The 21,012-nt window shown below is 43.1% G+C and overlaps 1 protein-coding gene across 1 annotated transcript in view; it reads right to left on the bottom strand.

Annotated features, from left to right (window-relative positions):
- Positions 1–14,732, bottom strand: part of LOC139424391 (uncharacterized) — a 29,737-nt gene extending 15,005 nt beyond the window's left edge. Inside the window, exons 1-6 of the mRNA XM_071176163.1 lie at positions 14,375–14,732; positions 2,547–2,707; positions 704–907; positions 329–454; positions 196–241; positions 17–107 (exon numbers count right to left, since the gene is read on the bottom strand). Coding sequence (XP_071032264.1) covers positions 17–107; positions 196–241; positions 329–454; positions 704–907; positions 2,547–2,707; positions 14,375–14,432 — 686 coding nt within the window. The 5' untranslated portion in view covers positions 14,433–14,732. The remainder of the gene's footprint in view (positions 1–16; positions 108–195; positions 242–328; positions 455–703; positions 908–2,546; positions 2,708–14,374) is intronic.
- Between the last annotated feature and the right edge of the window lie 6,280 nt (positions 14,733–21,012).

Raw genomic sequence — 21,012 nt, 5'->3', positions numbered from 1 at the left:
AAGCTTTAAGGTGTACCTGTGGTCTTTGGGGTCACAGTGGATAGCCTCAGAGAACATGTCCACAGCCTGAGAGTACTGGCCCTGCTTAAACAGCTGAATACCCTTCTCTGGAGGAGAACACAAACATACAGTGTTAAACTGGGGTCATTTCAGTGAATAGAAATAATCATTCTGAGACAATTGTGATCATGTCACCTGTTAGTGAAGCTCCCTTCTTCTTCACAGGGTCTGAACTCTCCACCTGAAATGAGACAACTCAGTTAACACTGCTTCTGTGTGCGCGTGTGTGTGTGTGTGTGTGTGTGTGTGTGTATCCAGCTCTCCGCACCTCGCTGGTCCTAGACTCGTTCTCCTTGTTCTCTCTAGAGGCGTGGCCTGCACTGGTCCTGGCTTTGGGTCTGATGTGACTGGCAGCGTTGGCCACAAACGCACTGCGGACGTCCCACTCTGGCTCCTAGAGGAGGAGATATAAACCAAAACGGCACCCTTATAATGCACTGCTTATGACCAGGGCCCATAGAATCATATAGCTCTGGTCAGAAGTAGGGCATTATATAGGGAATGGGGTGCCATTTGGGACGCAGATATAATGGACAGAAAGAGACAAAGAAATACTTTCTATCATCCTATATCTATTTCTCTGGTGGATCTTCCCCTCCATACCTCCCTGCCTTCCATATCCTTCCCTCCCTCCCTTCCCTACCTCCTCTGGGGTCCTGACAGGGGGCTGGCGGTTGCTCTTGTTCCCAGATACAGCGAGAGGAGGCGTGGGCTTGTTCTTGGCAGGAGGTACTACACTCTCTACCTCCTTCTCCTCCTCACTTTCACTCTCAGACTCTGACGCTTCTCCCTCCTGCTCAGCATCCGTGCTCTTCTCCTTCTCCAGTTTCTTTCGTTCTTTCTGTCTCTGTAAAGAGAGAATGGTAAAAGGTGTGTTGAGGGTGGACCAGGTACGACAGAGATGACGATGGCAGGTGGACCAGGTACGACAGAGATGACGATGGCAGGTGGACCAGGTACGACAGAGATGACGATGGCAGGTGGACCAGGTACGACAGAGATGATTATGGCAGGTGGACCAGGTACGACAGAGATGACTATGGCAGGTGGACCAGGTACGACAGAGATGACTATGGCAGGTGGACCAGGTACGATAGAGATGATGATGGCAGGTGGACCAGGTACAACAGAGATGACTATGGCAGGTGGACCAGGTACGACAGAGATGATGATGGCAGGTGGACCAGGTACGACAGAGATGATGATGGCAGGTGGACCAGGTACGACAGAGATGATGATGGCAGGTGGACCAGGTACGACAGAGATGATGATGGCAGGTGGACCAGGTACGACAGAGATGATGATGGCAGGTGGACCAGGTACGACAGAGATGATGATGCCAGGTGGACCAGGTACGACAGAGATGATGATGGCAGGTGGACCAGGTACGACAGAGATGATGATGGCAGATGGACCAGGTACGACAGAGATGATGATGGCGGTTGGACAAGGTACGACAGAGATGATGGCAGGTGGACCAGGTACGACAGAGATGATGGCAGGTGGACCAGGTATGACAGAGATGATGGCAGGTGGACCAGGTACGACAGAGATGATGACAGGTGGACCAGGTACGACAGGGATGATGACAGGTGGACCAGGTACGACAGAGATAATGACAGGTGGACCAGGTACGACAGAGATGATGGCAGGTGGACCAGGTACGACAGAGATAATGACAGGTGGACCAGGTACGACAGAGATAATGACAGGTGGACCAGGTACGACAGAGATAATGACAGGTGGACCAGGTACGATAGAGATAATGAGAGGTGGACCAGGTATGACAGAGATAATGACAGGTGGACCAGGTACGATAGAGATAATGAGAGGTGGACCAGGTACGACAGAGATAATGACAGGTGGACCAGGTACGATAGAGATGATGATGGCAGGTGGACCAGGTACGACAGAGATGATGATGGCAGGTGGACCAGGTACGACAGAGATGATGATGGCAGGTGGACCAGGTACGACAGAGATGATGGCAGGTGGACCAGGTACGACAGGGATGATGATGGCAGGTGGACCAGGTACGACAGAGATGATGGCAGGTGGACCAGGTACGACAGAGATGATGACAGGTGGACCAGGTACGACAGAGATAATGACAGGTGGACCAGGTACGATAGAGATAATGACAGGTAGACCAGGAATGATGACAGGTGGACCAGGTATAATAAAGATAATGACAGGTAGACCAGGTATGACAGAGATAAACAAATAGTCACCGGTTCCTTATTTCTCTGGTGCAATATCAAAAACAAACTCCATTATTCAACACTATTACGTCATTAAATATTCATTAACATTAATTACACAGACATTTCTTAATGACTATGTAGCAACAATGTTACTGTAGTAATGACAGTGTTATTACAGGTTCCACAGGTAGAAGAGAAACTTCATTTGAAGTGTTACCAGGTTGATTATGATGTGGTATAGGTGTGACGTAGTACAAGTGGGTGTGTGTGTGTTCCACTCACCTTTCTCTTAGCCCTGCGTCTCTCTGCTCTCCTTCTGGTCTTCTCCTCCTCACTCAACTCCTCCTCCCCACTCAGGACCTCTCCACCCGCGGCTGGACCTGGACCCCCTCTTCCTCCTCTTCCTCCTCCCCGCTCCATCTCCTCCTGCTCACCTGGCCCATCTAGAAACACACATAACCAGAGATCGAACACAAATTAACCAAATAAATCACTTTGGTGTTTGTTTAGTTTTACTTTTGTAAAATGATCTTTACAGGTTGGTCTCACTGAGAAAGTTAGAGACTTTGCAGGAGGAGAACAAAGAGAACAGGGAGGAGAAACAGACAGAGGAAGAGAAAGATGAGGAGGAGGAGAAGGAGGCAGCAGCCCAGATATATCCATGTTTGAATGGATTCTGATTCTTTCCAGGGATACACAACATCCTGAAATATATATAGATGTTGTTGTTAGAAAGAATACTATATTTCCCTTGACGTAGTGATGCTGAATAGTTTTATTGGCATGGGGACATACTGTATGTTTACATTGGGTTTTATTGGCATGGAAACATACTGTCTGTTTACATTGGGTTTTATTGGCATGGGGACATACTGTATGTTTACATTGGGTTTTATTGGCATGGGGAACATACTGTATGTTTACATTGGGTTTTATTGGCATGGGGACATACTGTATGTTTACATTGGGTTTTATTGGCATGGGGACATACTGTATGTTTACATTGGGTTTTATTGGCATGGGGAACATACTGTATGTTTACATTGGGTTTTATTGGCATGGGGAACATACTGTATGTTTACATTGGGTTTCATTGGCATGGGGACATACTGTATGTTTACATTGGGTTTTATTGGCATGGGGACATACTGTATGTTTACATTGGGTTTTATTGGCATGGGGACATACTGTATGTTTACATTGGGTTTTATTGGCATGGGGACATACTGTATGTTTACATTGGGTTTTATTGGCATGGGGAACATACTGTATGTTTACATTGGGTTTTATTGGCATGGGGACATACTGTATGTTTACATTGGGTTTTATTGGCATGGGGACATACTGTATGTTTACATTGGGTTTTATTGGCATGGGGACATACTGTATGTTTACATTGGGTTTTATTGGCATGGGGACATACTGTATGTTTACATTGGGTTTTATTGGCATGGGGAACATACTGTATGTTTACATTGGGTTTTATTGGCATGGGGAACATACTGTATGTTTACATTGGGTTTTATTGGCATGGGGACATACTGTATGTTTACATTGGGTTTTATTGGCATGGGGACATACTGTATGTTTACATTGGGTTTTATTGGCATGGGGACATACTGTATGTTTACATTGGGTTTTATTGGCATGGGGACATACTGTATGTTTACATTGGGTTTTATTGGCATGGGGAACATACTGTATGTTTACATTGGGTTTTATTGGCATGGGGACATACTGTATGTTTACATTGGGTTTTATTGGCATGGAAACATACTGTCTGTTTACATTGGGTTTTATTGGCATGGGGACATACTGTATGTTTACATTGGGTTTTATTGGCATGGGGAACATACTGTATGTTTACATTGGGTTTTATTGGCATGGGGACATACTGTATGTTTACATTGGGTTTTATTGGCATGGGGACATACTGTATGTTTACATTGGGTTTTATTGGCATGGGGAACATACTGTATGTTTACATTGGGTTTTATTGGCATGGGGAACATACTGTATGTTTACATTGGGTTTCATTGGCATGGGGACATACTGTATGTTTACATTGGGTTTTATTGGCATGGGGACATACTGTATGTTTACATTGGGTTTTATTGGCATGGGGACATACTGTATGTTTACATTGGGTTTTATTGGCATGGAAACATACTGTCTGTTTACATTGGGTTTTATTGGCATGGGGACATACTGTATGTTTACATTGGGTTTTATTGGCATGGGGAACATACTGTATGTTTACATTGGGTTTTATTGGCATGGGGACATACTGTATGTTTACATTGGGTTTTATTGGCATGGGGACATACTGTATGTTTGTTTACATTGGGTTTTATTGGCATGGGGACATACTGTATGTTTACATTGGGTTTTATTGGCATGGGGACATACTGTATGTTTACATTGGGTTTTATTGGCATGGGGACATACTGTATGTTTACATTGGGTTTTATTGGCATGGGGACATACTGTATGTTTACATTGGGTTTTATTGGCATGGGGACATACTGTATGTTTACATTGGGTTTTATTGGCATGGGGACATACTGTATGTTTACATTGGGTTTTATTGGCATGGGGAACATACTGTATGTTTACATTGGGTTTTATTGGCATGGGGACATACTGTATGTTTACATTGGGTTTTATTGGCATGGGGACATACTGTATGTTTACATTGGGTTTTATTGGCATGGGGACATACTGTATGTTTACATTGGGTTTTATTGGCATGGGGACATACTGTATGTTTACATTGGGTTTTATTGGCATGGGGAACATACTGTATGTTTACATTGGGTTTTATTGGCATGGGGAACATACTGTATGTTTACATTGGGTTTTATTGGCATGGGGACATACTGTATGTTTACATTGGGTTTTATTGGCATGGGGACATACTGTATGTTTACATTGGGTTTTATTGGCATGGGGACATACTGTATGTTTACATTGGGTTTTATTGGCATGGGGACATACTGTATGTTTACATTGCCAAAGCAAGTGAAATAAACAAACAAACGTGAGAAGAAACTAATTGAACAACTTCAACAAAAAACGATTAGAAATTACAAGTGAACGTCGCACTCAAAAAGGTTGAAAAAATATAGACAATGCAAGTGTTATTATCAGCTATGTTTTAGCAATGTGCAAATATTTGTAGTATGGGTATGATAAACAGATAAATATTGGTGGTATTTCTAATGCTGTTTGTGCTCCACTGGCTTCCCTTTTCTCATGGCAACAGGCCACACATCTCGCTGCTGTGATTACACACTGCGGTATTTCACCTAGAAGATATGGGTGTTATCAATGCTGGATTTGTTTAATTCGTTTTCAAATTCTCTCTCTCTCTCTCTCTCGACAGGAAACAAAACAGCGGGGGGAGTGGCTAAAGGAATATGTTTGCCTTGTGATTCCATGCACCTCGGTCAGCCTGTGAGGTGACGGCAGCCAGAACAGATGTTCAGAGACGGAAGAACTGGCGTGCGTCCCAAATGAAACCCTATCCTCTACCACTCCCCTATGGCCCCTGGTCGAAGGAAGTGCACTAAATAGGGAAATATTGCCATTTGGGACACAGCCTCAAAGAAGGATCCCTGTAAGTCCAGAAATAGAACCACCACCGACCAACCAGCAGCAGGCCTGTCGCCTGGGCCTGAGGAAGGAAGAGAAACTCTATCTGTTTGGCATTAGCAGCCAGACTCAAACACACCCAGAGAGGAGCAACGGGAGAGAGGAGGAACGTGTGTGCCTGTGTCTGTGTGTGTGTGCCTGTGTGTGTCTGTGTGTGTGTGTGTGTGTGTGTCTGTGCGTGTGTGTGTGTGTGTGTGCCTGTCTGTGTGTGTGTGTGTGTGTGGTGCCTGTCTGTGTGTGTGTGTGTGTGTGTATATGCGTCCGTGCGTGTGACCTCTGGGACCCAACAGGCCTATAAGTAATAGGATGTTATTTTACCCTATGTAAAGGCCTCTGTGTTCTTCCCAGCAGAAACAGTTTGTGCATGTATTTCTGTGATGTTTTTGTTTGTTTTGGTCTTCGGCAGGTGTTTTTGTGGCTGTACGGGCGCACAACATTTCACAAGGCAATCCGAAGTCGACACCCCTTCATCGGTTATTGGTCAACAGTAGGGATTCTTCAATGAAGTGTCTGTTAGAACACTTAATTTATAGAACACTCATTTCCTAGCAGTTAAGGGCATTGAGCCAGAAAGGTCACTGGGTCGAATCCCTAAGGTGGAAAAATCTGCCGTTCTGCCCTTGAGCAAGGCAGTTAGCCAACAACAAGGCAGCCCCCTGCACCTCTCTGATTCAGAGGGGTTGGGTTAAATGTGGAAGACACATTTCGGTAAAATGCATTCAGATGTACAACTGACTAGGTATCCCCTTTCCCTTCCCCTTGAAAAATACTGCACCAAACATCTTAGTTAAATGGACAATTGTTTGACTAAGATCTCCTTAGGAAAAAAAAAAGTCCAAATGAATGACAGATTTCATGAGTTCGATGAATTCTAACTATTTTGAGGAAGTGTAGACTGGCTGCGGCGACTCCAGATGAACAAAACATACTATTACCGTTTTCTGTTTCTTTTAAGCAAAGGTCTTTTAAGGGAGTACGCGAGCACACTCGTTCGGTTCACCTGGCAGAGTGGGGCTAGGCGCCAGCTGAACCAAAGCATGCCGAAGCCCTATCGGCCCTGGGCAAAAGTAGTGCACTATAAAGGGAGCAGGGAGCCATTTGAGATGCAGACCAACTCAACTCCAACCATGACAAATATACTCAAAACAGCCTCAAACAACCTCATCTTGACGCAAGTGTTAAACCATGTGTGGAATGAGACATTCTCCATCTTCATAATGGAGTAATCAAGTTGCAAAGTTAGCACAGGAAAAGGGCCTGATCCAACCAGTATGTTTGCTTCTCACAAGGACAGAGAGCTAAGCCTGCATGCCGTTGTCAGCACTTCTGACTAGCTGACTGACTGACTGGCTGGCTGACTGGCTGACTGGCTGACTGACTGGCTGGCTGACATCTGGGCTCTTGTTCCGTAAGGTGAAACGTTCAGAACATTGCAGATAGAAATGCAATGAATAATATAGAGCATGCCCTATTCGACATGATAGATAGACAATCATATCTACACAATGCATTTCTATCGAACATTCTGGAATGTTGGATTACCTCGGTCAACAACGGCTCACTCCCCTTAAACACACAACGGCTCCTCCCTGGGTCATGTTCAGTAGTCACAAAACTGGGGAAACTTTTAGAAGCTAGAAGGTACTTCCTGATCTCTTCAAATAAGAAACTCATTTCCGTTTCAAAACTTTTCAGTGCCCTACTTAACGACCCTCGTCTAAACGTCTCATATTAGTTTATATTAGTTAGTTTTGTGTCTTTTTTTTCATAAATTTTTACTGAGCCTGTTAGAAATAAACAATGACTGAAACACGACTTACACTGCTAAGAAACAAGCAGCAGCAGCATTGTCAGAAAAACGACCCTTCTTTCTTGTGCGATATGAAAACCACGTTGTGAATCTGGTTCCCAAGGCCAGCAGAGAAGCTGTTTGTGTTGCACTACTTTGATAGGGAACAGAAAAATGATGGGAAAGGACTTTACCTCCCCCTCTCTCTCTCTCTTCTCGCTCTGCCATGCTCTCAGCCTCACTCCCTCTGCCACTCCTTCTCTCTCTGCCATGCTCTCAGCCTCACTCCCTCTGCCACTCCTTCTCTCTCTGAACATCTCTCTCTCTCTGCCTCTCTCAATTTAATTCAAAGGGTTTTATTGCCATGGAAACATACTGTATGTTTACATTGGGTTTTATTGGCATGGAAACATACTGTATGTTTACATTGGGTTTTATTGGCATGGAAACATACTGTATGTTTACATTGGGTTTTATTGCCATGGAAACATACTGTATGTTTACATTGGGTTTTATTGGCATGGAAACATACTGTATGTTTACATTGGGTTTTATTGCCATGGAAACATACTGTATGTTTACATTGGGTTTTATTGCCATGAAAACATACTGTATGTGTACATTGGGTTTTATTGCCATGGAAACATACTGTCTGTTTACATTGGGTTTTATTGCCAAGGAAACATACTGTATGTTTACATTGGGTATTATTGCCAAGGAAACATACTGTATGTTTACATTGGGTTTTATTGCCAAGGAAACATACTGTATGTTTACATTGGGTTTTATTGCCATGGAAACATACTGTATGTTTACATTGGGTTTTATTGCCAAGGAAACATACTGTATGTTTACATTGGGTTTTATTGCCATGGAAACATACTGTCTGTTTACATTGGGTTTTATTGCCAAGGAAACATACTGTATGTTTACATTGGGTTTTATTGCCATGGAAACATACTGTCTGTTTACATTGGGTTTTATTGCCAAGGAAACATACTGTATGTTTACATTGGGTTTTATTGCCATGGAAACATACTGTCTGTTTACATTGGGTTTTATTGCCAAGGAAACATACTGTATGTTTACATTGGGTTTTATTGCCATGGAAACATACTGTCTGTTTACATTGGGTTTTATTGCCAAGGAAACATACTGTATGTTTACATTGGGTTTTATTGCCAAGGAAACATACTGTATGTTTACATTGGGTTTTATTGCCATGGAAACATACTGTATGTGTACATTGGGTTTTATTGCCATGGAAACATACTGTATGTGTACATTGGGTTTTATTGCCATGGAAACATACTGTATGTGTACATTGGGTTTTATTGCCATGGAAACATACTGTATGTTTACATTGGGTTTTATTGCCATGGAAACATACTGTATGTGTACATTGGGTTTTATTGCCATGGAAACATACTGTATGTTTACATTGGGTTTTATTGCCATGGAAACATACTGTATGTGTACATTGGGTTTTATTGCCATGGAAACATACTGTATGTGTACATTGGGTTTTATTGCCATGGAAACATACTGTATGTTTACATTGCCAAAGCAAGTGAAATAAACAAGTAAGAAGAAATGTATTGAACAACATCAAACAAAAAACTATTTGAAATGAACAGTAAACATCGCACTTAAAAAGGTTGAAGAAAATAGACATTTCAAGTGTTATATTATCAGCTATGTTTTAACAATGTGCAAATAGTTTGAATAGCGGGGGACGATAAACAGATAAATATTGGTGGTATTTATAATTCTCTCTCTGTCTCTCTCTCTCTCTCTCTCTGTGTCTCTCTATCTCTCTGTGTCTCTCTCTCTGTCTCTCTCTCTGTCTCTCTCTCTCTCTCTCTCTCTCAACAGAGTGGTGGCTGCATGCCTGTGGTTTCCTGCCACTCAGAGACATATTACCCCTCCCCCATCACCCAGAATGCCTTGGGCTGACAGACCAGAGAAGAAGACAGAAGAGAGTCAAATCAAAACGGAACAGTTTGTTAGTAGTTAGCCACCACACAGTCAACAAAAAATAATACACACAACACAACCCGTCTCCATACCACCCTCATCACCACCATCGGCCCAATGAAACAGACGGGTGGGTTCTGTCTGTGTCAGCAATAAATCCATGTTTCCCCTGTCGTATAATGGATCAGTTCTAATCTATTCCCTCTATTCTCTTATGACAAAGACACCCTTCTGGTTTGACCAAACATGAGTGAGTCATCACGGAAGAGGATTTCTCAGCTAAAAGTCAGAGGACAATCAAACTGAAAGTAAAAGACTTCCTCCAGGCGCGTCCCAAAGGGCACTCCATTCCCTACATAGTGCACTACATTCCACCAGAGAGTGCACAGGGAACAGGGTGCCATTTGGAACGCGGCCAGCCCCAGATGTTATCGTCAAACCTACACGGCCTCTTCAGTGTGATGACAGCGATCAGGTGCCTCTTATTTGAATACCACAACAACAACGATGACCTGGTAGACTGATGACACGTCCAGATTGTCTGCTGACTCTCTGCTCGGATGCTGTTGCAACACCTTCATCTGACAGAATCAGAGGTGCTGAAAATAGCCTGGGAATGACGTTTAACTAGTTTACTAGTTTACTGTGGAAGAGAGGAATGTTATGTATATCTCAGCCGGCCCGCTCTCTCTCTCTCTCTCTAGCAACTTGTTGATCGGGGGTAACAATTAGCGTGTGGATTATTACTGTTTAAATACATGTTGTTAGTCTACTGTGGAAGTGTGGAACATTACAGGCATCTACATACAAGGGTTCATTATGTGTTTCACAGAAGTGTGTATTGACATTTTGTTAAAAGCATGGCCCAATTATTGCAGGTTTGATTCCTATATCTTGGTCATGTAGAGTGCATCTTGGTCAATTGCAGTGCATCTTGGTCTAGCAGAGTGCATCTTGGCCATGTAGAGTGCATCTTGGCCATGTAGAGTGCATCTTGGCCATGTAGAGTGCATCTTGGCCATGTAGAGTGCATCTTGGCCATGTAGAGTGCATCTTGGTCATGTAGAGTGCATCTTGGTCATGTAGAGTGCATCTTGGTCATGTAGAGTATCTTGAGCAATGTCAGTTAGTGAGTAGCCCAGGCCTAGCTACACACTACAGTCCTCTGTGGCCTTGGCTTATACACACACTACAGTCCTCTGTGGCCTTGGCTTATACACACACTACAGTCCTCTGTGGCCTTGGCTTATCCACACACTACAGTCCTCTGTGGCCTTGGCTTATCCACACACTACAGTCCTCTGTGGCCTTGGCTTATCCACACACTACAGTCCTCTGTGGCATTGGCGTATACACACTACAGTCCTCTGTGGCCTTGGCTTATACACACACTACTGTCCTCTGTGGCCTAGGCTTACACACACTACAGTCCTCTGTGGCCTTGGCTTATACACACACTACAGTCCTCTGTGGCCTAGGCTTACACACACTACAGTCCTCTGTGGCCTTGGCTTATACACACACTACAGTCCTCTGTGGCCTTGGCTTATACACACACTACAGTCCTCTGTGGCCTTGGCTTATACACACACTACAGTCCTCTGTGGCCTTGGCTTATACACACACTACAGTCCTCTGTGGCATAGGCTTATACACACTACAGTCCTCTGTGACCTTGGCATATACACACTACAGACCTCTGTGGCCTTGGCTTATACACACTACAGTCCTCTGTGGCCTTGGCTTATACACACACTACAGTCCTCTGTGGCCTTGGCTTATACACACACACTACAGTCCTCTGTGGCCTTGGCTTATACACACACTACAGTCCTCTGTGGCATAGGCTTATACACACTACAGTCCTCTGTGGCCTTGGCTTATAGAAGAAGCATCCTGAATTCACCACCACGACACCCATTTGAGACAAAAGACTAAACCAGGAACTAGGGAATAGAAGGCCTTTAGATTTAAACAAGAGTCTGGGAATTACTGGTGACTGCGTTCTATTGGAATTAGTCATGAATTTGTTCTCTTACATTTAGGGTAGAGTTTCATCCAGAGTTAATGTCATAAAATACAGTGCCTTGCGAAAGTATTCGGCCCCCTTGAACTTTGCGACCTTTTGCCACATTTCAGGCTTCAAACATAAAGATATAAAACTGTATTTTTTTGTGAAGGATCAACAACAAGTGGGACACAATCATGAAGTGGAACGACATTTATTGGATATTTCAAACTTTTTTAACAAATCAAAAACTGAAAAATTGGGCGTGCAAAATTATTCAGCCCCTTTACTTTCAGTGCAGCAAACTCTCTCCAGAAGTTCAGTGAGGATCTCTGAATGATCCAATGTTGACCTAAATGACTAATGATGATAAATACAATCCACCTGTGTGTAATCAAGTCTCCGTATAAATGCACCTGCACTGTGATAGTCTCAGAGGTCCGTCAAAAGCGCAGAGAGCATCATGAAGAACAAGGAACACACCAGGCAGGTCCGAGATACTGTTGTGAAGAAGTTTAAAGCTGGATTTTGATACAAAAAGATTTCCCAAGTTTTAAACATCCCAAGGAGCACTGTGCAAGCGATAATATTGAAATGGAAGGAGTATCAGACCACTGCAAATCTACCAAGACCTGGCCGTCCCTCTAAACTTTCAGCTCATACAAGGAGAAGACTGATCAGAGATGCAGCCAAGAGGCCCATGATCACTCTGGATGAACTGCAGAGATCTACAGCTGAGGTGGGAGACTCTGTCCATAGGACAACAATCAGTCGTATATTGCACAAATCTGGCCTTTATGGAAGAGTGGCAAGAAGAAAGCCATTTCTTAAAGATATCCATAAAAAGTGTCGTTTAAAGTTTGCCACAAGCCACCTGGGAGACACACCAAACATGTGGAAGAAGGTGCTCTGGTCAGATGAAACCAAAATTGAACTTTTTGGCAACAATGCAAAACGTTATGTTTGGCGTAAAAGCAACACAGCTGAACACACCATCCCCACTGTCAAACATGGTGGTGGCAGCATCATGGTTTGGGCCTGCTTTTCTTCAGCAGGGACAGGGAAGATGGTTAAAATTGATGGGAAGATGGAGGGAGCAAAATACAGGACCATTCTGGAAGAAAACCTGATGGAGTCCTGAATCCAATCGAGAATCTGTGGAAAGAACTGAAAACTGCTGTTCACAAATGCTCTCCATCCAACCTCACTGAGCTCGAGCTGTTTTGCAAGGAGGAATGGGAAAAAATGTCAGTCTCTCGATGTGCAAAACTGATAGAGACATACCCCAAGCGACTTACAGCTGTAATCGCAGCAAAAGGTGGCGCTACAAAGTATTAACTTAAGGGGGCTGAATAATTTTGCACGCCCAATTTTTCAGTTTTTGATTTGTTAAAAAAGTTTGAAATATCCAATAAATGTCCTTCCACTTCATGATTGTGTCCCACTTGTTGTTGATTCTTCACAAAAAAAATACAGTTTTATCTTTATGTTTGAAGCCTGAAATGTGGCAAAAGGTCGCAAAGTTCAAGGGGGCCGAATACTTTCGCAAGGCACTGTATGCCATGTAGCACACTCTTTTATCCAAAGCGACTTTCAGTCATTCGTGCATACAATTTACATATGGGTGGTCCCAGGAATCGAACCTACTACCCTGGAATTACAGGCCCCATGGTCTACCATCTGAGCTACCCACAAAGACACACAACCCTGGAGCCAAGAGGACTGTGTCCCCTGAGCTATGTGCACTGCACCGTGTCTTGTAAGCATAATGGAAACAAAGTCTCAGATTCCGATGTGGCGTGTCGGCACATGCAGATAGAGCAGAGACAGAAAAGCCTACACAAAGGACTGAAGAAGAAACTTACTGATTATGTGAGTGAGAGAGCAAAAATAAGGTTTTATTTTTATTTATTTAACAAGGCAAGTCAGTTAAGAGCAAATTCTTATTTACAATGACGGCCTACAGCGGCCAAACCCTAACCAGGACGACGCTGGGTCAATTGTGCACCACCTTATGGATCATCCAATCACGGCCAGTTGTGATACAGCCTGGAATCAAACCAGGGTCTGTAGTGACGACTCTAGCACTGAGATGCAGTGCCTTAGACCGCTGTGCCACTCGGGAACCCAAAAGCAAATATACTTGATTTAAAAAAGGACCAATCTGCAGTTCCTAGATACATTTTTGGACTTTAATGCTTAGTTCAACTGTTGCACCCCATCAGAACCCAAAATATAAGCTTGTTTTACTCCAATGTTTGTAAACAAAGTATATGTAAACAAACACTATACAGGCTCAAAAAATGAATAAAACTATCATTTTGATTTCACGGCTCATCCGTCCTTACATCCGTAACTGAACTATGAATTTGAGAGCAATTAAATTTTTCCAACTTCATCCCTCAGAATTGTTATGGTTTCAACTGCGGACTGCCGCTTTAAATACAAGGCAACCTTTTATAGGAACATACATGACTAACATAAACAAAATAATATCACTCCTATTTGTGATCACAATAGGTTATCACACAGCATAGGAGCATTTTAACTTGTGTAACTTGTCTTCAGTCGAGTAGACTCGCCAGCGAGAAATCGATCATCGATAAACACTACACACGTAAAATACATAGACATTTATGAGTTCAATAACTTTAAAGTGGCCTCGCAGTTACTTTTACTTACCGCCTCCAATACCCAGCAGTCGGCAAATGTCTCTTGTGAACTTCATCAGTTCGACCATCCAGCATTATCAACTCGAATACAAAATATACAAAACACTGAAAGTATATAACTTTAAAACTAGATAAAAGGGCCAGTATTGACCGCGGTTACCCCACAGTTTAACCGCCGGGTGAATCGATCTTCGTTGTTGGTTCAACTGCCTTTATCTGCGCCGTTTCCTGAATGCGGACGAGCTACATCTGACACTCGTAAATGATCAAGCTATCCGACAGACAGAATCTATGCGCCACTACACTAAGCTTTACGAGCGCTCTCTCGTCCAAATCCGAGTTCCACCTGATACCGTGTTCCTAAATGTGGTTGCGCATGCGTAGCTTGTATAGTTAGGTAGGGCTACACGAGACTAGCTTGACCGCAACGTTTCCTGCATGTGGGCATGTGTCTGCCTGCCACGACCACTCTCTTGGCAAAGCAATAATGAAACTCAGATATCATCTGAAGACGAATAAATGAAAGCTGAAACTTAAAATTAACCGCGGACTGTGATGTGAATTTCATTAAAACTATCAGGGGAGCTTTGAAATGAAACATGTTTTGATATGCTTGTTTCGGGATATTGAAACTTCAGTTCCTACTTACCTAAAGGACATTTGGTGAAAAAACTGAACGCTACAATATACTGTAGTGTTATACGAATTTATTCTAGTACATTGACATGATCTGTGTCCGGTAAACAACCCGGGTAAAGTTACAGCCTGGAGTCCATAGTCAGACCAGTAAAGTATCCCTTAAACCACTAGGTGGCGATAGTTCACTGTCATAGAGAAAGAACGAGCGAGGGAAGAAGTAGGTAGACAGAGGGAGTGGGAGAGAGACAGATAGAGCGAGAGAGAGCAATACAGAGAGATGATGAATGTAAAACCCATAGAAAAAAAGAGTTGATTCTAGAATGAAGGAATGACCATCACCATTCTTGCAGTGACATGATAACCATTAATCCGGCGGTTAATATGACTAAATCCTCTACTATCATTTTCCTATTGCAGCCCTGGTGTGGACAGGCTTTTATATGGGGCTAGAGACCCTGGTGTGGACAGGCTTTTCTATGGGGCTGGAGACCCTGGTGTGGAGAGGCTTTTCTATGGGGCTAGAGACCCTGGTGTGGAGAGGCTTTTCTATGGGGCTAGAGACCCTGGTGTGGAGAGGCTTTTCTATGGGGCTAGAGACCCTGGTGTGGACAGGCTTTTCTATGGGGCTAGAGACCCTGGTGTGGAGAGGCTTTTCTATGGGGCTAGAGACCCTGGTGTGGAGAGGCTTTTCTATGGGTCTAGAGACTGGTGTTTTACTGCTGATAATGTGTTTACACAGCTAGAGATGACACAAAGAACTTGGAAGGATGCAGTGACATCTGAATATTTAAAATTCTATGGACAAAACAAACAGACTCAAGTGTGTGTGTGTGTGTGTGTGTGTGTGTGTGTGTGTGTGTGTGTGTGTGTGTGTGTGTGTGTGCAGTGTGTGTGTGCAGCGTGTGTGTGTGTGTGTGTGTAGCGTGTGTGATGTGTTCCCCAGTGGTGGGCGGTGCCACACGTCACAAGGTAACAGAACACTGCGCCATTTAAAGGACAATACACTTAACAAGCACACAGTGTTGAATGTCACAGTGTACACACAAGTCAAGGTGTCCTTGGTAGTACCTTGCGGCAGGGGGAAAGCAGACAACCAAATTACTATTATGTACCGGACCCCCAACCATCTGCTCCGACAAAAATCATCCCGCCTCTGAACCTCGTTGCCTACCCCTGATCTAAACATGGATTGGTTTGCTTTGTAGGTCAGAGTTCATTCAACCATTTATTTACTTAAATTCGGCCCTGTTTCCCAGACACCAAGTCCAGGACTAAAAAGTTATTTCAATTTAAAATCTGTAATGAGAATGCTTTTTATTCCTGGACTAGACTTAATCCACATCTTCAATGTTGGTCTATTAGGTTTCCTTTGCTGTCCATAGCATTTCTGGAAATGTATGGGGATGATTTATGCCATAAAATGTCAATAAAATCTCTGTTTGTTGCCTACAGGTTTTTTTGTGACATTCTTATGACATTGTAGCATGTCTGTTAAAGCATAGGAGATGTCATGTTGACATGGCGTCATACCAGACAGATGATGAGATAGAGAGAGAGTCTGGCTAGGTTTCAACGGGAGGTGATGTAACACTATGCCCTTTGTCTGAAAAGGAAATGTACAGAATGTAGAAAATAGTAAAAATAAAGAAAACTCAGGAATGAGTAGGTGTGTCCACACCTTTGACTGGTACTGTATATATGTATATATATAGAGAGACAGAGAAGAGAAAGAGAGATACAGAAAGAAAGAGAGATACAGAGAGACAGACAGACAGACAGACAGACAGACAGACAGACAGACAGACAGACATTGGGACAAAAAAGTATTCAGTCAGCCACCAATTATGCAAGTTCTCCCACTTAAAAGATGAGAGAGGCCTGTAATTTTCATCAGTTATACTTCAACTATGACAGACAAAATGAAAAAAAAAATCCAGAAAATCGCATTGTAGTGATTTTTAATGAATTTACATGCAAATTATGGTGGAAAATAAGTATTTGGTCAATAACAAAAGTTTCTCAATACTTTGTTATATACCCTTTGTTGGCAATGACAGAGGTCAAACGTTTTCTGTAAGTCTTCACAAGGTTTTCACACACTGTTGCTGGTATTTTGGCCCATTCCTCCATGCAGATCTCCTCTAGAGCAGTGATGTTTTGGGGCTGTTGCTGGGCAACACGGACTTTCAACTCCCTCCAAAGATTTTCTATGGGGTTGAGATCTGGAGACTGGCTAGGTCACTCCAGGACCTTGAAATGCTTCTTACGAAGCCACTCCTTCATTGCCCGGGCAGTGTGTTTGGGATCATTGTCATGCTGAAAGACCCAGCCACGTTTCATCTTCAATGCCCTTGCTGATGGAAGGAGGTTTTCACTCAAAATTTCACGATACATGGCCCCATTCATTCTTTCCTTTACACGGCACAGTCGTCCTGGTCCCTTTGCAGAAAAACAGCCCCAAAACATGATGTTTCCACCCCCATGCTTCACAGTAGGTATGGTGTTCTTTGGATGCAACTCAGCATTCTTTGTCCTCCAAACACGACGAGTTGAGTTTTTACCAAAAAAGTTATATTTTGGTTTCATCTGACCATATGCCATTCTCCCAATCTTCTTCTGGATCATCCAAATGCTCTCTAGCAAACTTCAGACAGGCCTGGACATGTACTGGCTTAAGCAGGGGGACACGTCTGGCACTGCAGGATTTGAGTCCCTGGCGGCGTAGTGTGTTACTGATGGTAGGCTTTGTTACTTTGGTCCCAGCTCTCTGCAAGTCATTCACTAGGTCCCCCCGTGTGGTTCTGGGATTTTTGCTCACCGTTCTTGTGATCATTTTGACCCCACGGGGTGAGATCGAGGGAGATTATCAGTGGTTTTGTATGTCTTCCATTTCCTAATAATTGCTCCCACAGTTGATTTCTTCAAACCAAGCTGCTTACCTATTGCAGATTCAGTCTTCCCTGCCTGGTGCAGGTCTACAATTTTGTTTCTGGTGTCCTTTAACAGCTCTTTGGTCTTGGCCATAGTGGAGTTTGGAGTGTGACTGTTTGAGGTTGTGGACAGGTGTCTTTTATACTGATAACAAGTTCAAACGGGTGCCATTAATACAGGTAATGAGTGGAGGACAAAGGAGCCTCTCTTTTCCCTCTCTCTTTTTCTACAGGTCTGTGAGAGCCAGAAATGTTGTTTGTTTGTAGGTGACCAAATACTTATTTTCCACCATAATTTGCAAATAAATTCATTAAAAATCCTACAATGTGATTTTCTGGATTTTTTTTCCTCATTTTGTCTGTCATAGTTGAAGTTTACCTATGATGGAAATTTACAGGCCTCTCATCTTTTTAAGTGGGAGATATTGCACAATTTGTGGCTGACTAAATACTTTTTTGCCCCACTGTAGATAGATACAGAGAGAGAGAGAGAGAGAGAGAGAGAGAGAGAGAGAGAGAGAGAGAGAGAGAGAGAGAGAGAAAGAGAGAGAGAAAGAAAGAGAGAGAGAAAGAGAGAGAGAGAGAGAGAGAGAGAGAGAGAGAGAGAGAGAGAAAAGAGAGAGGCTAGCTAGGTTGGCTAGGTTTCAACAGGAGGTGATGTAACACTATGCCCTTTGTCTGAAAAGGAAATGTACAGAATGTAGTTTGGCAGTACAACCCTACAGTTGATACAATGGAGCGCATACAGGTAACTGCCAAAATAAAGGAAACACCAACACACAGTGTCTTAATAGGGTGCTGGGGCACCACGAGCCAGAACAGCTTCAATGTGCCTTGGCATAGATTCTACAAGTCTCTGGAACTCTATATTGGAGGGATGCGACACCATTCTTTCACAATAAACTCCAGAATTTTGTGTTTTTTTGACGGTGGTGGAAACTGCTGTCTCATGCCCTGCCCAGCATTTTTTATGCATGACCCTAAGCATGATGGGATGTTAATTCCTTAATCAACTCAGAAACCACACCTGTGTGGAAGCACCTGCTTTCAATATATACTGAACAAAAATATAAAAGCAACATGCAAACATTTCAATGATTTTTCTGAGTTACAGTTGATATAACTGTATTTCACGTGGCTGGGAAGGGGCTCAGCCATGGCTGGGCCTGGGAAGGCATAGCCCCACCCACTGGGGAGCCAGGCCCAGCCAATCAGAATGAGTGTTTCCCCACAAAAGTGTTTTATTACAGACAGACTCCTAAGTTTCATCATCTGCCCGGGTGGCTGGTCTCAGACGATCCCGCTGGTGAAGACGCTGGATGTGTAGGTTGGGCTGGCGTGGACATCCCTGCTGTCAGTATGCAAATTTCACGCTCCCTCAAAGCTTGAAACATCTGTGGCATTGTGTTTTGTGACAAAACTGCACATTTTAGTGGCCTTTTATTATCCCCAGCACAAGGTGCACCTGTGTAATTATGATTGCCGTTTAATCAGCTTCTTGATATGCCACACCTGTCAGGTAGATAGATTATCTTGGCAAAGGAGAAACACTCCCTGACACTCCATGTCTTTTTTGCCAAATGACAGCCGCGACAAGGATGTTACCCCAAAAAGACCGGTACCCAGGCTAGCATCCAGGACCACTATGGAAATAAGTGTTTTCATTGGGCCTATATAATGCTTTCACGTGTTATCCTTCAGTAAACAAATGCACATCTTGTTGGATGCATTATTTTTTACCCCAAATTAAATTGAATTCAATTCAATTGAAAGTAGTGCTGGAGATCCTGGAGAAAAGGAACTAATCTGGTGTGAAGAGAAATTATGCTGTTATGATTCCATTACTAACATTGTCCAGCTATATTTAGTATATATATATATATATATATACATATACAGTGCCTTGCGAAAGTATTCGGCCCCCTTGAACTTTGCGACCTTTTGCCACATTTCAGGCTTCAAACATAAAGATATAAAACTGTATTTTTTTGTGAAGAATCAACAACAAGTGGGACACAATCATGAAGTGGAACGACATTTATTGGATATTTCAAACTTTTTTAACAAATCAAAAACTGAAAAATTGGGCGTGCAAAATTATTCAGCCCCCTTAAGTTAATACTTTGTAGCGCCACCTTTTGCTGCGATTACAGCTGTAAGTCGCTTGGGGTATGTCTCTATCAGTTTTGCACATCGAGAGACTGAAATGTTTTCCCATTCCTCCTTGCAAAACAGCTTGAGCTCAGTGAGGTTGGATGGAGAGCATTTGTGAACAGCAGTTTTCAGTTCTTTCCACAGATTCTCGATTGGATTCAGGTCTGGACTTTGACTTGGCCATTCTAACACCTGGATATGTTTATTTTTGAACCATTCCATTGTAGATTTTGCTTTATGTTTTGGATCATTGTCTTGTTGGAAGACAAATCTCCGTCCCAGTCTCAGGTCTTTTGCAGACTCCATCAGGTTTTCTTCCAGAATGGTCCTGTATTTGGCTCCATCCATCTTCCCATCAATTTTAACCATCTTCCCTGTCCCTACTGAAGAAAAGCAGGCCCAAACCATGATGCTGCCACCACCATGTTTGACAGTGGGGATGGTGTGTTCAGCTGTGTTGCTTTTACGCCAAACATAACGTTTTGCATTGTTGCCAAAAAGTTCAATTTTGGTTTCATCTGACCAGAGCACCTTCTTCCACATGTTTGGTGTGTCTCCCAGGTGGCTTGTGGCAAACTTTAAACGACACTTTTTATGGATATCTTTAAGAAATGGCTTTCTTCTTGCCACTCTTCCATAAAGGCCAGATTTGTGCAATATACGACTGATTGTTGTCCTATGGACAGAGTCTCCCACCTCAGCTGTAGATCTCTGCAGTTCATCCAGAGTGATCATGGGCCTCTTGGCTGCATCTCTGATCAGTCTTCTCCTTGTATGAGCTGAAAGTTTAGAGGGACGGCCAGGTCTTGGTAGATTTGCAGTGGTCTGATACTCCTTCCATTTCAATATTATCGCTTGCACAGTGCTCCTTGGGATGTTTAAAGCTTGGGAAATCTTTTTGTATCCAAATCCGGCTTTAAACTTC

This window comes from Oncorhynchus clarkii, chromosome 13 (assembly GCF_045791955.1).
Source record: "Oncorhynchus clarkii lewisi isolate Uvic-CL-2024 chromosome 13, UVic_Ocla_1.0, whole genome shotgun sequence".
Lineage (NCBI taxonomy): Eukaryota > Metazoa > Chordata > Actinopteri > Salmoniformes > Salmonidae > Oncorhynchus > Oncorhynchus clarkii.
Note: the sequence above shows the minus strand (reverse complement) of the source record. Positions and strands in the feature narration are given on the sequence as shown.